Raw genomic sequence first — 18,094 nt, forward strand, 5'->3', positions numbered from 1 at the left:
TTTCTCCCACAGTCCAAAGGCATGCAGGTTAGGTGGATTGGCCACGCTGAGTGTCCAAAAAGGTTTTCGGTTGGGTTGCTGGGTTACGGGCTAGGGTGGCGGTGTGGGCTTGAGTGGGGTGCTCTTTCCAAGGGCCGGTGCAGACTTGCTGGGCCGAATGGCCATCCTGCACGGCAAAATCCATGATTCTAACTTCTGAGCCTTTTCTCGCCAGTTCTCAACTGATGTTCCTCCACCCCCTGGAGATGGAGTCTTGCTGGATAGAGTTTCAATGGCTGCGAATCCCGTGGGGTACCTGCTATGGGTGTACCTGGATAGAGAGCGAGGCAATCAATTCCACTGTGGACAGCATCACAGCTGAAGCAGATCCTGTCCTCACCTGATTTATCTGAGGATTTGTTCAGCAGGGAGCCCAACTCACTACGACGGGGATCAGTCTCAACACTTACAGCTATTGCATTTACAACATTTGCCATTCATTCCACATGCTGAGCTCAGCACAGGGCTCAGATCGGAGCTGAGGCCCGAAGTGAAAAGGTTAGCAGATTCACCTGTATGATAAAATGAAAGGAAAAACTGCAAGCACTGTATACTGGTTACCCTGGGTTAGCTCACTGGGCTAAATCGCTGGCTTTTAAAGCAGACCAAGGCAGGCCAGCAGCACGGTTCAATTCCCGTACCAGCCTCCCCGAACAGGCGCAGGAATGTGGCGACTAGGGGCTTTTCACAGGAACTTCATTGAAGCCTACTTGTGACAATAAGAGATTTTCATTTCAATTCATTTCATACTGAAAGGAACAATTGTGCAGGGCCGTGTGGTGAAGCTAGGGTGTCGGACTACATTGGACAGCTCTTTCACAGAGCCAGTACTGGCATGAAGGGCCAAATGGCATCCCTCTTTACTGTAACATTCCATGCTTCTAAAAGACACAGCAGCGCAGGGAGCATCTGCAAAGAGGAAAATACAAGTTCTGGCATTTCATGTGTGGAACCCTTGATGAGAACACATCAGAGGGGAGGAGAAACGGAAACGTCTTGAAGGTGCTACACTTGGGCGGCACGGTAGCACAGTGGTTAGCACTGTTGCTTCACAGCGCCAGGGTCCCAGGTGCGATTCCCCGCTGGGTCACTGTCTGTGCGGAGTCTGCACATCCTCCCCGTGACTGCGTGGGTTTCCTCCGGGTGCTCCGGTTTCCTCCCACAGTCCAAAGATGTGTAGGTTCGGTGGATTGGCCATGATCATTTGCCCTTAGTGTCCAAAAAGGGATTACGGGAATAGGGTGGAGGTGTGGGCTTAAGTAGGGTGCTCTTTTAAGGGCTGGTGCAGACTCGATGGGCCGAATGGCCTCCTTCTGCACTGTAAATTCTATGATTCTGTAGTAATAATAATATAATAATAGCTTATTGTCACAAGTAGGCTTCAATGAAGTTACTGTGAAAAGACCCTTGGAGATTCCACAATCCAGGACTGGTTTACAGAGTGTAATTTGTTACATGGACACAGTGTAGGAATTCGGACTGGAGGTGAGCATCAGATGAGTAACTTGTTGACAAGTTATTTGACTTTTTTTGCCCTGATCAGCAAAATATAACTTGATATGCAACAACTGAGACCTTGACATGCTGACGGGTGAGATCATCAGAGAGGCATTCACTTTGAAAGTAAAAAAACAAGTCTGAATATCTCTGGATTGAGGAATTAAAACAAACCGAGCTCTCAAAACTAGAAATAAAAAACAAATGGGAAACATGCGAGTTTACAACATGCTACAAAGTGGAAAAGAAAAACAGACGAGGGGTGGGTGGCAGCGGAGATCAGAACAATAATGATAGAAAGAGGAAAGAAAAGTAACACACCCGAGTATGATGAAATTGTAAAGAAAATAAAGATTGTGTAGGCAGGTGGAGGGGTGGCTCTGTCAATTAATGATGGTATTAGCACATGAGACAGCGATGACCTAAGTTCAGGAAACCAGAAGGTAGAAGCAGTTTGGGTTGAGATGAGAGATTAAAAGGGCAAGAAGTCACTTGTGTGAAAGGTGTACAGGCCCCCAATCGTAAATACACGGTAGGACAGAATATAAAAGAAGAGGGACGAAATTCTCCGTTATCGGCGGAAAGTCTGCCGATCGGCGCAAAAAACGGCGCAAATCCGACTTGCGTCACGTCGGAAAAATGGGTCGATAGTCTCCGGCCCGAAATGGGCTAGCAGCGACGTGACGGGATCCGCGCTTGCGCAGTGGTTCACGCCGTGCAGCGTCATATGCGCTGCACGGCGTGACGGCTCATAAGGCCGCGCTGCTCCCCCCCACCCGACCGGAACAGCCGACCGCAACACCCGACTGGATGGCTGGCCGTCGCTCAGCCCCGAGGTTCGAGTCACGCGATGTGGAGGCGCTCCTGGACGCGGTGGAGCAGAGGAGGGACGCCCTGTATCCCGGGCACGGCCGCAGAGTTGCCCCACGCCACAGCCGGCGTCTGTGGAGGGAGGTGGCAGAGGCCATAACCGCTGTGGCCCTGACACCACGGACAGGCACCCAGTGCCACAAGAAGGTGAACGACCTCGTCAGAGCAGGCAGGGTGAGCCTCCCCCATATCCCCCCTCCCCCATATCCCCCCTCCCCCATATCCCCCCTCCCCCATATCCCCCATATCCCCCCTCCCCATATCCCCCCTCCCCCATATCCCCCTCCCCCATATCCCCCCTCCCCCATATCCCCCATATCCCCCCTCCCCATATCCCCCCTCCCCCATATCCCCCCTCCCCCATATCCCCCCTCCCCCATATTCCCCCTCCCCCCATATCCCCCCTCCCCCATATCCCCCCATCCCCCATATCCCCCCTCCCCATATCCCCCCTCCCCCATATCCCCCCTCCCCATATCCCCCCTCCCCCATATTCCCCCCTCCCCCATATTCCCCCTCCCCCATATCCCCCCTCCCCCATATCCCCCCTCCCCCATATCCCCCATATCCCCCCTCCCCATATCCCCCCTCCCCATATCCCCCCCTCCCCCATATCCCCCCTCCCCCATATCCCCCATATCCCCAAGTGCACCCAGCCCTAACCTTAACCTCTGCAATGCACGCGCAACCGATGGCGTGCATTCATATACCTGCCTAACAGTGTTGCCTTTTACCCCTGCCCCCCCCCCCCCCCCACAGGAGAAGCGCGCACACAACAATAGGGAGCATGTGAGGACTGGAGGAGGGCCCGCTGATGAGAGGCCACTGACCGTACACGAGGAAAGGGCCCTGGAACTGGCTGGCGGACCTGAGGACCGGGAGGTTGCTGATGCAGAGGTCGGGGGCGTACTAGCAAGTGAGCCACCGACAGCCCGTCCCCATATCCCCCCTCCCCTATATCCCCCTCCCCCGTATCACCTGATCACTGCCTGATGTCTAACCATGCATGCTTCATTGTGTATCGCAGGACCAAACGTCCAGGCACCCATCCCCGCAGATGCAGACCGCCCGCAGGATGCCCCTCGGAGACCATAGGAGACGGAGAGACCCGCACCCTCCAGCATGCGACGCCCGCAGGATGCCCCTCGGAGACCACAGGAGACGGAGAGACCCGGACCCTCCAGCATGCAACGCCCGCAGGATGCCCCTCGGAGACCACGGGAGACGGAGAGACCCGCACCCTCCAGCATGCGACGCCCGCAGGATGCCCCTCGGAGACCACGGGAGACGGAGAGACCTGGAGCAACAGGGAGACGACACCCCCGTCACTTGCGGGAGCGACCACCCAGCGACGAGGGGGGCAGCCACAGGCCCCCGTCACATCCGAGCCAGGACACCACTACCCAGGACACCACTACCCAGGACACCACTACCCAGGACACCACTACCCAGGACACCCCTACCCGGGACAGCACTACCCAGGACACCCATACCCGGGACAGCACTACCCAGGAAGACGAAATACCGGACAGTGACTCAGAGTGGATGGGTGGAGACGAACCCCCACCCCAAAGTGCCATGGACTCAGAGTGGGACGAAGAGCACGACACAACGCCACTGCTGTCACCAACACCCTCCACCATCGCAGAAACACTCACCACGGTTGGGCACTTTAGTGATGAGGCGTCTGGTACACTCACTGGTGCGCACAACACAGCCGTCCCGGTACAGCAGGTGGAGGTAGGAGCAGCAGAGGGACCGGGCGGTCGGAGGGCAGCCCAGCCCAAGCGAACATCTGCCGCCCAGATGGATCCCGGGTTCCTGCAGTTACCACACCCACACATAGATCCGATGCAACCACCGACCCGGAGACGAGCGAAGAGGGTGACGGGTGGCTTGCGGCGGCTGCGGTCGCAGGTGGAGGAGTCCACCCATGTCCAGGAGCTGGGAGTGGTGCCAGTCATGCGTGCCACCCAGGCTGACACCACACGGGTGGCGTCCGCGGTGGAGGCAATGGGTATGACGGTGTCAGACATGGGGAACGGTTTGCGAGGCCTGGGGCCTTCCATGCAGGCGGCGTCTGTGGCCCAGGAAATGGCTGCCCTCTCACAGGAGGCCATGAGCCAGTGCCAGCGCCAGATGGCAGAGGCGCTCAATGCCATAGCCCAGTCTCTGCAGGCCATGGCCCAGTCTCAGCAGGCCATGGCCCAGTCTCTGCAGGCCATCGCTGAGGGCATCGGCGCCAGTGGCCATGTGCGAGCCGGCGTCGCACTGTCACAGACAGGGTTTGCCAACCCCCTGGGCTCCATGGCTGCAAACCTGCAGACCCCTGTCGATACCAGCACGGGCCTCCAGGACTGGCAGCGCCAGATGTCGGGGGGGCGTCGGATGGCCAGTCCGTTCGCATCCCCCACCCATGTAGAGGCCTGGGGGCCATCGGGCACCCCGAGGGAGGAGGAGGTGGTGTGGTCCGTCCCGGCTCCCTCTGTAGGGGAGGTCCCGGTACACCGCGACACCTCGGACTCCCCCCCCTTCCGTCCCAGGTGCATAGGGTGGGCAACGGGCAGGACAGGCTGGCAGCTCGCCATCCCAGTCGCCCGGGCCGCAGCCTGGCCCATCTAGGCCAGGACGCCCCAGGAAACGGCCGGCAAAGGGATCCAGTGTCAGAGGGCAGGAATCACAGGAGTCCACCTCCAGTTCTGCTGTACCATCTGGGGAACCACGTAGACGTAGTCAAAGGGCCCGTAAGGCCAAACAATTAGACACTGAGTAAGTTGGCACGGGTGCAGGGCACAGATGAGTTTTAGGGGCTAGGGCACGTGCATGAACTCCTTTGGTTATTAAAGTCAATGTTACACCTACCGAAGCTGCCTTTGTGCTCTGTCCAAAGCGTGCGGGGGTGTCATGTACGTTGAGCGCAAGTGTGTGTGTGAGGGGTGGTCTTACCTCAGCCCCAGGTGAGTCTGCCCCCTTCCCCCTGGGTCGCCATCAACATCCCCCGGGCAGAGGACGGGACCGTGCGCTGCATTGTCACAGCCGCATGCAGGGATGGTCCGGGTGGATGGTGGTACTGTGGCCATGGGTCAGACATAGTCCAACGATGTAGAGCCAGGAGTTAATCGCAGGGCGGGTTGTCATCATCCTCCATAGAACATAGAACATAGAACATAGAACAATACAGCGCAGTACAGGCCCTTCGGCCCACGATGTTGCACCGAAACAAAAGCCATCTAACCTACACTATGCCATTATCATCCATATGTTTATCCAATAAACTTTTAAATGCCCTCAATGTTGGCGAGTTCACTACTGTAGCAGGTAGGGCATTCCACGGCCTCACTACTCTTTGCGTAAAGAACCTACCTCTGACCTCTGTCCTATATCTATTACCCCTCAGTTTAAAGTTATGTCCCCTCGTGCCAGCCATATCCATCCGCGGGAGAAGGCTCTCACTGTCCACCCTATCCAACCCCCTGATCATTTTGTATGCCTCTATTAAGTCTCCTCTTAACCTTCTTCTCTCCAACGAAAACAACCTCAAGTCCGTCAGCCTTTCCTCATAAGATTTTCCCTCCATACCAGGCAACATCCTGGTAAATCTCCTCTGCACCCGCTCCAAAGCCTCCACGTCCTTCCTATAATGCGGTGACCAGAACTGTACGCAATACTCCAAATGCGGCCGGACCAGAGTTCTGTACAGCTGCAACATGACCTCCCGACTCCGGAACTCAATCCCTCTACCAATAAAGGCCAACACTCCATAGGCCTTCTTCACAACCCTATCAACCTGGGTAGCAACTTTCAGGGATCTATGTACATGGACACCTAGATCCCTCTGCTCAGCCACACTTTCAAGAACTTTACCATTAGCCAAATATTCCGCATTCCTGTTATTCCTTCCAAAGTGAATCACCTCACACTTCTCTACATTAAACTCCATTTGCCACCTCTCAGCCCAGCACTGCAGCTTATCTATATCCCTCTGTAACCTGCTACATCCTTCCACACTATCGACAACACAACCGACTTTAGTATCGTCTGCAAATTTACTCACCCACCCTTCTGCGCCTTCCTCTAGGTCATTGATAAAAATGACAAACAGCAACGGCCCCAGAACAGATCCTTGTGGTACTCCACTTGTGACTGTACTCCATTCTGAACATTTCCCATCAACCACCACCCTCTGTCTTCTTTCAGCTAGCCAATTTCTGATCCACATCTCTAAATCACCCTCAATCCCCAGCCTCCGTATTTTTTGCAATAGCCTACCGTGGGGAACCTTGTCAAACGCTTTGCTGAAATCCATATACACCACATCAACTGCTCTACCCTCATCTACCTGTTCAGTCACCTTCTCAAAGAACTCAATAAGGTTTGTGAGGCATGACCTACCCTTCACAAAGCCATGCTGACTATCCCTGATCATATTATTCCTATCTAGATGATTATAAATCTTGTCCCTTATAATCCCCTCCAAGACTTTACCCACTACAGACGTGAGGCTCACCGGTCTATAGTTGCCGGGGTTGTCTCTGCTCCCCTTTTTGAACAAAGGGACCACATTTGCTGTCCTCCAGTCCTCTGGCACTATTCCTGTAGCCAATGATGACATAAAAATCAAAGCCAAAGGTCCAGCAATCTCTTCCCTGGCCTCCCATAGAATCCTAGGATAAATCCCATCAGGTCCCGGGGACTTATCTATTTTCAGCCTGTCCAGAATTGCCAACACCTCTTCCCTACGTACCTCAATGCCATCTATTCTATTAGCCTGGGGCTCAGCATTCTCCTCCACAACATTATCTTTTTCCTGAGTGAATACTGACGAAAAATATTCATTTAGTATCTCGCCTATCTCTTCAGACTCCACACACATTTTCCCATCCCTGTCCTTGACTGGTCCTACTCTTTCCCTAGTCATTCGCTTATTCCTGACATACCTATAGAAAGCTTTTGGGTTTTCCTTGATCCTTCCTGCCAAATACTTCTCATGTCCCCTCCTTGCTCGTCTTAGCTCTCTCTTTAGATCCTTCCTCGCTACCTTGTAACTATCCATCGCCCCAACCGAAACTTCACACTTCATCTTCACATAGGCCTTCTTCTTCCTCTTAACAAGAGATTCCACTTCCTTGGTAAACCACGGTTCCCTCGCTCGACGCCTTCCTCCCTGTCTGACCGGTACATACTTATCAAGAACACGCAGTAGCTGATCCTTGAACAAGCCCCACTTATCCAGTGTGCCCAACACTTGCAGCCTACTTCTCCACCTTATCCCCCCCAAGTCACGTCTAATGGCATCATAATTTCCCTTCCCCCAGCTATAACGCTTGCCCTGCGGTGTATACTTATCCCTTTCCATCATTAACGTAAACTTCACCGAATTGTGGTCACTGTCCCCAAAGTGCTCTCCTACCTCCAAATCCAACACCTGGCCTGGTTCATTACCCAAAACCAAATCCAACGTGGCCTCGCCTCTTGTTGGCCTGTCAACATATTGTTTCAGGAAACCCTCCTGCACACACTGTACAAAAAACGACCCATCTATTGTACTCGAACTATATATTTTCCAGTCAATATTTGGAAAGTTAAAGTCTCCCATAATAACTACCCTGTTACTTTCGCTCATATCCAGAATCATCTTCACCATCCTTTCCTCTACATCCCTAGAACTATTAGGAGGCCTATAAAAAACTCCCAACAGGGTGACCTCTCCTTTCCTGTTTCTAACTTCAGCCAATACTACCTCGGAAGAAGAGTCCCCATCTAGCATCCTCTCCGCCACCGTAATACTGCTCTTGACTAGCAGCGCCACACCTCCCCCTCTTTTGCCTCCTTCTCTGAGCTTACTAAAACACCTAAACCCCGGAACCTGCAACATCCATTCCTGTCCCTGCTCTATCCATGTCTCCGAAATGGCCACAACATCGAAGTCCCAGGTACCAACCCACGCTGCCAGTTCCCCTACCTTGTTTCGTATACTCCTGGCATTGAAGTAGACACACTTCAAACCACCTACCTGAACGCTGGCCCCCTCCTGCGACGTCAAATCTGTGCTCCTGACCTCTATACTCTCATTCTCCCTTACCCTAAAACTACAATCCAGGTTCCCATGCCCCTGCTGCATTAGTTTAAACCCCCCCCAAAGAGCACTAACAAATCTCCCCCCCCAGGATATTTGTGCCCCTCAGGTTCAGATGTAGACCATCCTGTCTGTAGAGGTCCCACCTTCCCCAGAAAGAGCCCCAGTTATCCAAAAATCTGAAACCCTCCCGCCTGCACCATCCCTGTAGCCACGTGTTTAAATGCTCTCTCTCCCTATTCCTCATCTCACTATCACGTGGCACGGGCAACAACCCAGAGATAACAACTCTGTTTGTTCTAGTTCTGAGCTTCCATCCTAGCTCCCTGAAAGCCTGCCTGACATCCTTGTCCCCTTTCCTACCTATGTCGTTGGTGCCAATGTGGACCACGACTTGGGGCTGCTCCCCCTCCCCCCTAAGGACCCGGAAAACACGATCCGAGACATCACGTACCCTTGCACCTGGGAGGCAACATACCAAACGTGAGTCTCTCACGCTCCCACAAAATCTCCTATCTGTGCCCCTGACTATAGAGTCCCCAATTACTAATGCTCTGCTCCTCTCCCCCCTTCCCTTCTGAGCAACAGGGACAGACTCCGTGCCAGAGGCCCGTACCCCATGGCTTACCCCTGGTAAGTCGTCCCCCCCACAAGTATCCAAAGCGGTATACTTGTTTCTCAGGGGAACGACCGCAGGGGATCCCTGCACTGACTGTTTTTTCCCAGTCCCTCTTACAGTTACCCACCTATCTCCAATCTTTGGTGTAACTAATTCCCTGAAGCTGCTATCTATGACCCCTTCTGCCTCCCGAATGATCCGATGTTCTTCCAACTCCAGCTCCAGTTCCCTAACTCGGTCTTGGAGGAGCTGGAGATGGCAGCACTTCCTGCAGGTAAAATCAGCAGGGACACTAACTGTATCCCTCACCTCAAACATCCTGCAGGAGGAACATTGCACTCCCTTCCCTGCCATTCCTCTAACTTTCTACCAAGATCTGGCTAACAACTGAATTAAATTTTTATAAAAAATAATAATAGTATAATAAAAATATGGTACTTACCTCAGACCAATGGGTTTTATTATTAGGTTAGAGGAGGAGGGCGGGTGGGAGACACTACACGTGTAGTGTCTCGGGTTTCCTCTCCACCAGAATTTATTGGTGAGGGCCTGCGATAGACACGCGTCCACCCGCAACTGTGTGAGCCCGGTCCGTTGTGCCGCAGGTGGATCGGCAATGGGGGGGGGTGTGGTGTGCATGCGGGTGGGGTGGGTGTGGTTGGGGAGGGGGGTGAGGGTGCTGGGTGGGTGGATGGGTGGGGGGTGTGGGTGGTCAGCTGTTGCCATGGTGTGCGGTCTGTGGCCATACTACCCGATTCCCACGCCCATCTAGTCAGTGAAGCGGGCGTCTATCAGTCTGTCCCGTGCCCGCTGGGCCAGCCGGTAACGGTGGACAGCCACCTGCCTGTGTCTACCCCGTCTGCCCTGACCATTGCCCCCATGCCCCTCATCTGGGGAGGACTGGGCCTCTTCCTGCTGCTCCTCCACTCCGCCCTCCTCTGCCTGCGGCATATCGCCCCTCTGCTGGGCTATGTTGTGCAGGACGCAGCACACCACAATGATGCGGCCGACCCTATCTAACTGATACTGGAGGGCGCCCCCAGAGAGGTCCAGGCACCTGAAACGCATCTTCAGCACACCAAAGCACCTCTCGATCACTCCCCTTGTCGCTACATGGGCATCATTGTAGCGGTTCTCCGCCTCATTGCGTGGCCTCCGTATAGGCGTCATCAGCCACGATCGCAATGGGTAGCCCCTGTCGCCCAGCAACCAGCCCCTCAGCCGGGGATGGCGTCCCTCGTACATGCCGGGGATGGATGACCGCGACAATACGAATGAGTCGTGTACACTGCCTGGGTGACGGGCGCAGACGTGCAGGATCATCATGCGGTGGTCGCAGACCACCTGTACGTTCATCGAATAGGTCCCCTTCCTATTAGTGAACACGGCCCTGTTATCTGCAGGTGGCCGCACGGCGACGTGCATCCCATCGATCGCGCCCTGGACCATGGTGAACCCGGCCACGGCAGAGAAGCCCACGGCCCGGGCATCTTGGCTGGCCCGGTCCACGGGGAAGCGGATGTAGCGGTGCGCCATGGCATATAGGGCATCTGTCACTGCCCGGATGCACCGGTGCACCGATGTCTGCGATATGCCGGACAGGTCCCCACTCGGTGCCTGGAATGACCCCGTTGCATAAAAGTTCAGGGCCACCGTAACCTTGACGGACATGGGGAGAGGGTGTCCCCCGCCAGTGCCACGCGGTGACAGGTGTGCCAGCAGGTGGCAGATGTGTGCCACGGTTTCCCGGCTCATCCGGAGTCTCCTCCTGCATTCCCGGTCCGTGAGGTCCTGGTATGACTGCCTGGGCCGGTAAACACGGGGCGCCCTCGGGTGCCTCCGTTGCCGTGGGGCCGCGACGTCCTCCTCCCCCTCCTCGTCCTGTCGGTCAGGTGTCCCTCCAGCCTGGGCGGCTGCCGCCTGCCCCTCTGCGGCAGCCTGCGCCGCCTCTCTGGCACACTCCTCCTCCTCCTCCTCATCCAGGGCAACATAGACATGAGCGGCTGCCACCACGGCGGCCAACATCGCTGGATGGTCTGAAAACATGATGGCCTGGTGGGGGGGAGGGGAACGACGGCATGTCATCATTGCCCATATCCCCTCCTCCCCCCAGCCAGGTGGCATTGACCGCATCGGTCCAACTGTTGGAGGCTGGCACCTGGCCAGGTGGACCAACTCACTTGCCCTCCCATCCCCCTCCTCGACACGGACCCCCCCCCCCCCCAACCTCCACCCCAGCACGGACACCCCCCCCAACCCCCAACCTCCACCCCGGCACGGACCCCCCCCCCCCAACCCCCAACCTCCACCCCGGCACGGCACGGACCCCCCCCCCCAACCTCCACCCCGGCACGGACCCCCCCCAACCTCCACCCCAGCACGGACCCCCCCAACCTCCACCCCGGCATGGCACGGACCCCCCCCAACCTCCACCCCGGCACGGACCCCCCCCCCCCCAACCTCCACCCCGGCACGGACCCCCTCCCGGCACTCCCCCGGAGCCCAGCCTACTCTAACCACCCCCCCGTCCCCCGCCGCACACACACACACACAACCCGAGACACACCTCTCCTCACGCATTCAGACTGCGGCCACGCCATTTCCTGCCCAGAGCCAACCCCCCAGGCCGTCACTCACCTCCTCGCTGGTCGGCGTGAGCCTGGAGCACCGGGTCACGCCGATGAAAAGGAGGTTTAACTCACGTCGACGTGAACGGTCATCACGTCGACGGGACTTCGGCCCATCCGGAAGGGAGAATATCGGCAGGCCGAAAATCGGCTGCCTTGCGCAGACCCGTGACATTCTCCGCGGCAGCGGCGCCATTAACGCCCCGCCGACTTTTCTCCCTTCGGAGACTTCGGCAACCGGTGGGGGCGGGATTCACGGCGGCCAACGGCCATTCTCCGACCCTCTGGGGGGTCGGAGAATGACGCCCCGTGTCTCACAGAGCAGATTACTGTGTAAAGTTAAAGTGCATGGGTACTGTCTTGATATGGATAGAAAGCTGGTCAGCAGACAGGAAGCAAAGAGTTGAAATGAATGGATATTTTTCTGAATGGCAGGCGGTGTCGAGTGGGGTACCGCAGCGGTCAGCGCCAGGACCCCAATTGTTCACATTATATATTAATGTTTTGGACTTCTGGTGGCAGCAATGCAGAGAGCAGTCACACAGGCGGGGGCTCCCGCCAGGGTACTTTGTTTTTGGCCCATTTTGCCCGGTTTCTGAGTGATTTCATTTGGAGGAAGTTGACGTAGTTTGAACCCCTCGTATGAGTAATGCCCGGTAAATATCACACAAGGCAGAGGTCGGACAATGATTTCATTGTCAGATTCAGAAGCTCTTCAAGCCTCAGCAGAGGGGAACTTGGCAGAGGCATCTCAGTGGTCAACTGAGACGGTGGTTAGCTTCCTGACTGATGAATATAAGAAGCAGTGGCAGGCAGTCGCTGAGGATCCGGAGAAGACCCCAATTTGGTTGGCCATGGACAAGATGGACTGGCAGATAGAGGTAGAAGGGGAGATGATACGGAAGGTGAAGTGGCCCTCTCTGACCAGAGTAATCGGATTGTCTCCCTGGAGGCAGAGATGGTGGTGTTGGCTGAGGCGCTTAGAGTGCTAAAGGTCCAGGTTGATGATCTGGGGAACCGCTCCAGATGGTGAAACATAAGAATCATTGGGCTGCTGGAGGGCCTGGAGCGCTCAAACTCTATGGACTGTACGTCGAAGATGTTTGGGAGAGGAAGATGTTGGTGGGGGAGGGGGTCTTTCTGACCCCCTGAGTTGGACTGGGCCCATCGGCCACTGAGGCAGAAGCCCAGCTCGGGGAGGCCTAATGGCCAATCATAGTCAGGGTTCATTGAAGCGTGGATAAGGAGCAGGTCCTGAGGTGGGCGAAGGACCATTGAGATGTAGACGGCAGGGCCATGCCATCAGAATATAATGGGACTGAGCTGGTGAGAGGGTGTGCGGTGTAACAAGGCCAAGGACAAGGCCGCTCTGTACAAGAGCAACGCGAGGATGGGTGTGGTCTACCCGGCTCGTCTTCGGGTGACTTTCAAGGACAGAGACTATTACTCCGATTCTCCGGAGGATGTGAATGAGTTTGTCAAGAAGCACGGACTGGGGCTGAGTTTGTTGTTTGCTCACTGTTAAGCCCAGCTGTATTTGTATTTCTTGTGGGATTTTTGTGATGTGAGGAAGGGCTTGGAGTTGTGACTAAGTTTGTTGGGGGTGGGTGTTTTCTGGGTGAAGTTGGGGTTTGTAGACTGCACTGTTGGAGTTTGCTTTGGAGCATGTTGGGTGTTGATTTTCCTCTATTATTTTGTATTAAAGTTTGGTTTGGGAGGGTTGCTGATCGTTGACACAGTTTAGTTGGCATTGATCATTGTGCGGGGGTCAGTATAGCGAGTTAACGAGAGCGGAGAGGGGGAGCTGTCTCCAGCTGCTTACCATTGGGGTGGTTTTTTTAAGGTAATGAGCTCAGGTTTTTTGTTTCTGTTTTGTTTGGGTTTGGGGACAGGGCGAGGGGCTTTTGTTCATCTGTGGGTTGTTTGTTTGGCCTTCAGGGTGGGGTGGGGCTGGGTGGGGGTGGGGGGGGACTGCTGATGGTGACAGTTCCTTTGATTTTGGCTTGATAGGGATGTGCGGCCATCTTGAGTGGGCGCAGTTTGGGGCACCTGCTGGATTGCTTCCCAGGGTGGATATGGCTGATCCTGGGTCAACGGGCGGAGGAGGGGCGGGGGGGGGGGGGGGGGGGGGTGGTCAGTTGTACAAACTATATAATTGATTGTTGGGAAGTATGTTTCCCAGCATGTTTATGGACTTTAACTTTTTTTGATACACGTTTGCCATAAACGTGTATCAAACGTGTATCAGGGCAGCACGGTAGCACAGTGGTTAGCACTGTTGCTTCACAGCGCCAGGGTCCCAGGTTCGATTCTGGCTTGGGTCACTGTCTGTGCGGAGTCTGCACATCCTCCCCGTGTGTGCGTGGGTTTCCTCCGGGTGCTCCGGTTTCCTCCCACAGTCCAAAGACGTGCCAGTTGTGTTCACGGTGGAAAGGCAATGGTTCACATTTAAGGAACGTGTGCATGAATTACATCAATAGCTCATTCCTGTCTGGCTCAAAAGCAAACGAGGAAACATGGCTCAACCATGGCTTAGAAACAAAATTAGGGTAATATTAAATTCCAAGAGGGTTCATATAACATTTCCAGTAACAGTAGCAAGATTGAGGATTGGGAGCTTTTCAGAATGAGAGTAAAATTGCAGGAAACGTAGAAACTGACCGTAAGTATATGAAGATAAAAAGGAACAGCAAAGACAACTGTAGGTCCTGTACAGTCAGAGCCAGGGAACTTATAATGGGGAACAAAGAAATGCCAGAAGAATTGAACACCTACCTTGGTTCTGTCTTCACAAAAGAGAGAACAAATAACCTCACAGAATTGTTGAGGAACCAAGGGTCTAGTGAGAGGGCGGAATTGAAGGCAGTCAGTATTAGTAAGAAAATGGTGTTGGGGGAAATGTTACATTTGGTCCTCGCTGGCACCTGGCACAAGAGTCAACATTTCAAAAGCAATTCACTGGTTGTCGGAACTTTGGACATTCTTCAGAGATGAAAGGCGCTATATAAATTCAAGCCTTTCTTGTTAGCGTCTGAGCTTGAATCTAGAGATTGATGAGATAAACATCACAACTGTGAACTGACTGCTAGAGATTTCTGTATATGAAATTTGGAGTGAGTTCCTCAGGAACACAAATCTGAGTCAAAACTAACTATAAATTGACGGTTAACTCCAAAACGTCAATGTAATTCTGACAACACACTAGTCATGTGATCAATGGAAATGTTTACCAATGCAGTGCTGAGCTGGGTTTGGAAGGGTTATTGAAATAAAACACTAATTGGGATGAACTGAAACAAGCAAATCAAGTCACTGATGTAGTGATTAACACACAGTCATCTGATAACTATTGTCTCTGGATCACAAACCATCAATTGCAGAAATCACACACTGCCCCTTCGTGTGGTGTTTATAACAGACATCAGTCCACAGCTTCTCATATATCCGTGTCAGTAACGTTTCTCAAGGAAAAAAACTATAAGCCATGTAATACAGTTGTGGCAGACTTTGTGTGTGAGCACTGTAACATGAGCTGTATTAATGTGAGAGGCAGAGGGGATAGGTTAGTACAGCACACACAAGCATTTGCGTTAGTATCAAAGAGGACATGCACAGGGGTTTGTGTGATACCATCGCTGCTGCCACCTGACACAAACCCCTGCTTCCAAAGTAAAACCATGGTGAAAGCTTACTGACCTAAATCATTCAAGTTACTGTAGTATCTCCATTCAGGGTGCAATGAGTTGTTGAAATCTTGTCTACAGCCTTCTTGTCCAGAAAGCTCTACACTCTTGAGACTTGAGAAAAGCTGTTTTTTTGTCTGTTTGTGAATTAATAAAAGATTGCAACAGTTAAATGGAGCAACTTTTAAGCAAAAGGTAGAATGCCTGATTTGTCACTTCAGTACTTTATGTCTCTTTACACAATAGCAGTGCAGGGGCTGCAGTCAGTAACAAGGCAGTTCAATTAATTATTTCAAATAATTATATTAATAATCTTCCCAGTGATACCGGTCATCGAGATGGATTCCATAGATTTTTTTATTTAAGCTCCCACTCATGCCTCTGTAGCTGGTGAGATCCCACCCCTTACCTCCCCTCCCTTTAACATCTTCAATGATATAGTGTAGATTAATTTGTTCTTAAGGGCAGCACGGTAGCATTGTGGGTAGCACAATTGCTTCACAGCTCCAGGGTCGCAGGTTCGATTCCGGCTTGGGTCACTGTCTGTGCGGAGTCTGCACATCCTCCCCGTGTCTGCGTGGGTTTCCTCCGGGTGCTCCGGTTTCCTCCCACAGTCCAAAGATGTGCAGGTTAGGTGGATTGACCATGATAAATTGCCCTTAGTGTGCAAAATTGCCCTTAGTGTTGGGTGGGGTTACTGGGTTATGGGGATAGGGTGTGGCCTTGGGTAGGGTGCTCTTTCCAAGAGCCGGTGCAGACTCGATGGGCCGAATGGCCTCCTTCTGCACTGTAAATTCTATGATAATCTATGCTTAATCTAGGACAAAGGTTCGGCACAACATCGTGGGCCGAAGGGCCTGTTCTGTGCTGTATTTCTCTATGTTCATATCCAGTATAGGCAAGGGTTCCACAGGTGGTAACTGATCTCCAGCGCATGAACCTCAGGACCTTCGTTCATGTGTGAATGCTAATAGTAACTATTGGCACGCTGTCTCATTGTTTATATCGCTGACAACATGAACACACATCTGACGCTGCATTGGAACAATGTCTGATATGTCTTTGGTTACGTTTTTGTGCTTCTTCAGGTGAAAATGATCAGTGCTTTAAGAATGTTCTGCGAGGCCAGGTTAGAGTGGACGTGGAGAGGATGTTTCCACTAGTAGGAAAAACTAGAACCAGAGGACACAGTCTCAGACTAAAGGGACGATCCTTTAAAACTGAGATGAAGAGGAATTTCTTCAGCCAGAGGGTGGTGAATCTGTGGAACTCTTTGCCGCAGAAGGTTGTGGAGGCCAAATCACTGAGTGTCTTTAAAACAGAAATAGATAGGTTATTGATCAATAAGGGATCAGGGGTTATGGGGAGAAGGCAGGAGAATGGGGATGAGAAAAATATCAGCCATGATTGAATGGCGGAGCAGACTCGATGGGCCGAGTGGCCTAATTCTGCTCCTATGCCTTATGGTCTTATGCTTTAGGCAATGTCGCCATCAAGCAAGTTGTTTTTTTTATGTGAGCTTTCAGATTCTACCTTTTAAGCAAAAGGTAGAATGCCTGATTTGTCACTTCAGTACTTTATCTCTCTTTACACAATAGCAGTGCAGGGGCTGCAGTCAGTAACAAGGCAGTTCAATTAATTATTTCAAATAATTATATTAATAATCTTCCCAGTGATACCGGTCATCGAGATGGATTCCATAGATTTTTTTTTTAAGCTCCCACTCATGCCTCTGTAGCTGGTTTCTCTTTCCACTTCTCTTGGGTCAGTGTAGCTTCCAGAGCAGCCAATCAGTTCCCAGATCCCCACCCCTATGAGTAAATTACCAGGAAATGTGAGAATCTGGCCCAGGAATTAGAGTGGGAGAGTTTCCCTCTGCTGGGTGAGGCGTTGTCACCCCTGTGCTCAATGTCTCTCTATAATTCGCAGATTAAAAGCAGTAGCACAGTTTTTTCTCATTATTAAAGTTTGTCCTACACTTTCCTGTTATGACTTTTGTTGCATTTAATTTTTTAAAAATGCTCTGGTGGGTGCTGGGCTTGGGAAAATCAATAAAACTGTGAGTTGGAATAAAAGATAGATGGAGTGTATTTAACTGGTTGAAACTGCCCTTGAAGCTAGACCACTGGTGCCACAAAGTTATGATACATACAGCATTTCTTGTGGCTTCAGCTTCCAATGGGAAGGCTAGGGTTACACTGGCCATTGCAGTTTAGTGCAATACTGTATCTATACATACCGTAACAAAGCAGCTTTCATCCTGGTTAGTGATAAACCGGGTGAGTCTCCCGCACTGGGACACTGTGCGGTAACTAGGATTAGTAAAACAATGAAGGGTGCTGATGCTCGCAGATGGATCTAGAAAAATATAAGTCAGCACAAAATGTATCCATGTGGAGTAACTATCGTTTATAGAGAGAGGGGGAAGCAGGCAGCAAGGAACAGGTTGAACAAAACATGGTGCAAAAGGGTGGGGATGAGGGAGAGTGATGATGAGAAGTGGGAAGGGGGCTGAGAGGGTGAGAGAGAGAGAGCGAGAGAGACAGACAGAAAACCAATGAGAGACTAGTCAGTTTTAGATTTGTGGTACCCTAGTTCACAATAATCGCCAGTGTCCTCTACAAATACAGACACGGTTATGCAATAAAGATTTTCAAATAAGACATGAACAAGGCAGAAATAA

At 52.6% G+C, this 18,094-nt stretch overlaps 1 protein-coding gene across 13 annotated transcripts in view; it reads right to left on the minus strand.

The window, feature by feature from the left end:
- Nucleotides 1-18,094, minus strand: part of megf11 (multiple EGF-like-domains 11) — a 664,461-nt gene that overhangs the window by 7,713 nt on the left and 638,654 nt on the right. For 9 of the 13 annotated variants that reach the window (XM_072470335.1, XM_072470334.1, XM_072470329.1 and 6 more), the window contains 2 exons: nt 17,651-17,769; nt 15,425-15,548 (listed from right to left, as the gene is read on the minus strand). The exons of 2 other annotated variants lie outside the window; for them this stretch is intronic. In XM_072470335.1, the coding sequence (XP_072326436.1) occupies nt 15,425-15,548; nt 17,651-17,769 (243 nt within the window). The remainder of the gene's footprint in view (nt 1-15,424; nt 15,549-17,650; nt 17,770-18,094) is intronic. 2 more of the 13 variants (XR_011933847.1, XR_011933846.1) reach the window with 1 other exon arrangement.

This window comes from Scyliorhinus torazame, chromosome 12 (assembly GCF_047496885.1).
Source record: "Scyliorhinus torazame isolate Kashiwa2021f chromosome 12, sScyTor2.1, whole genome shotgun sequence".
Classification (NCBI taxonomy): Eukaryota; Metazoa; Chordata; class Chondrichthyes; order Carcharhiniformes; family Scyliorhinidae; genus Scyliorhinus; species Scyliorhinus torazame.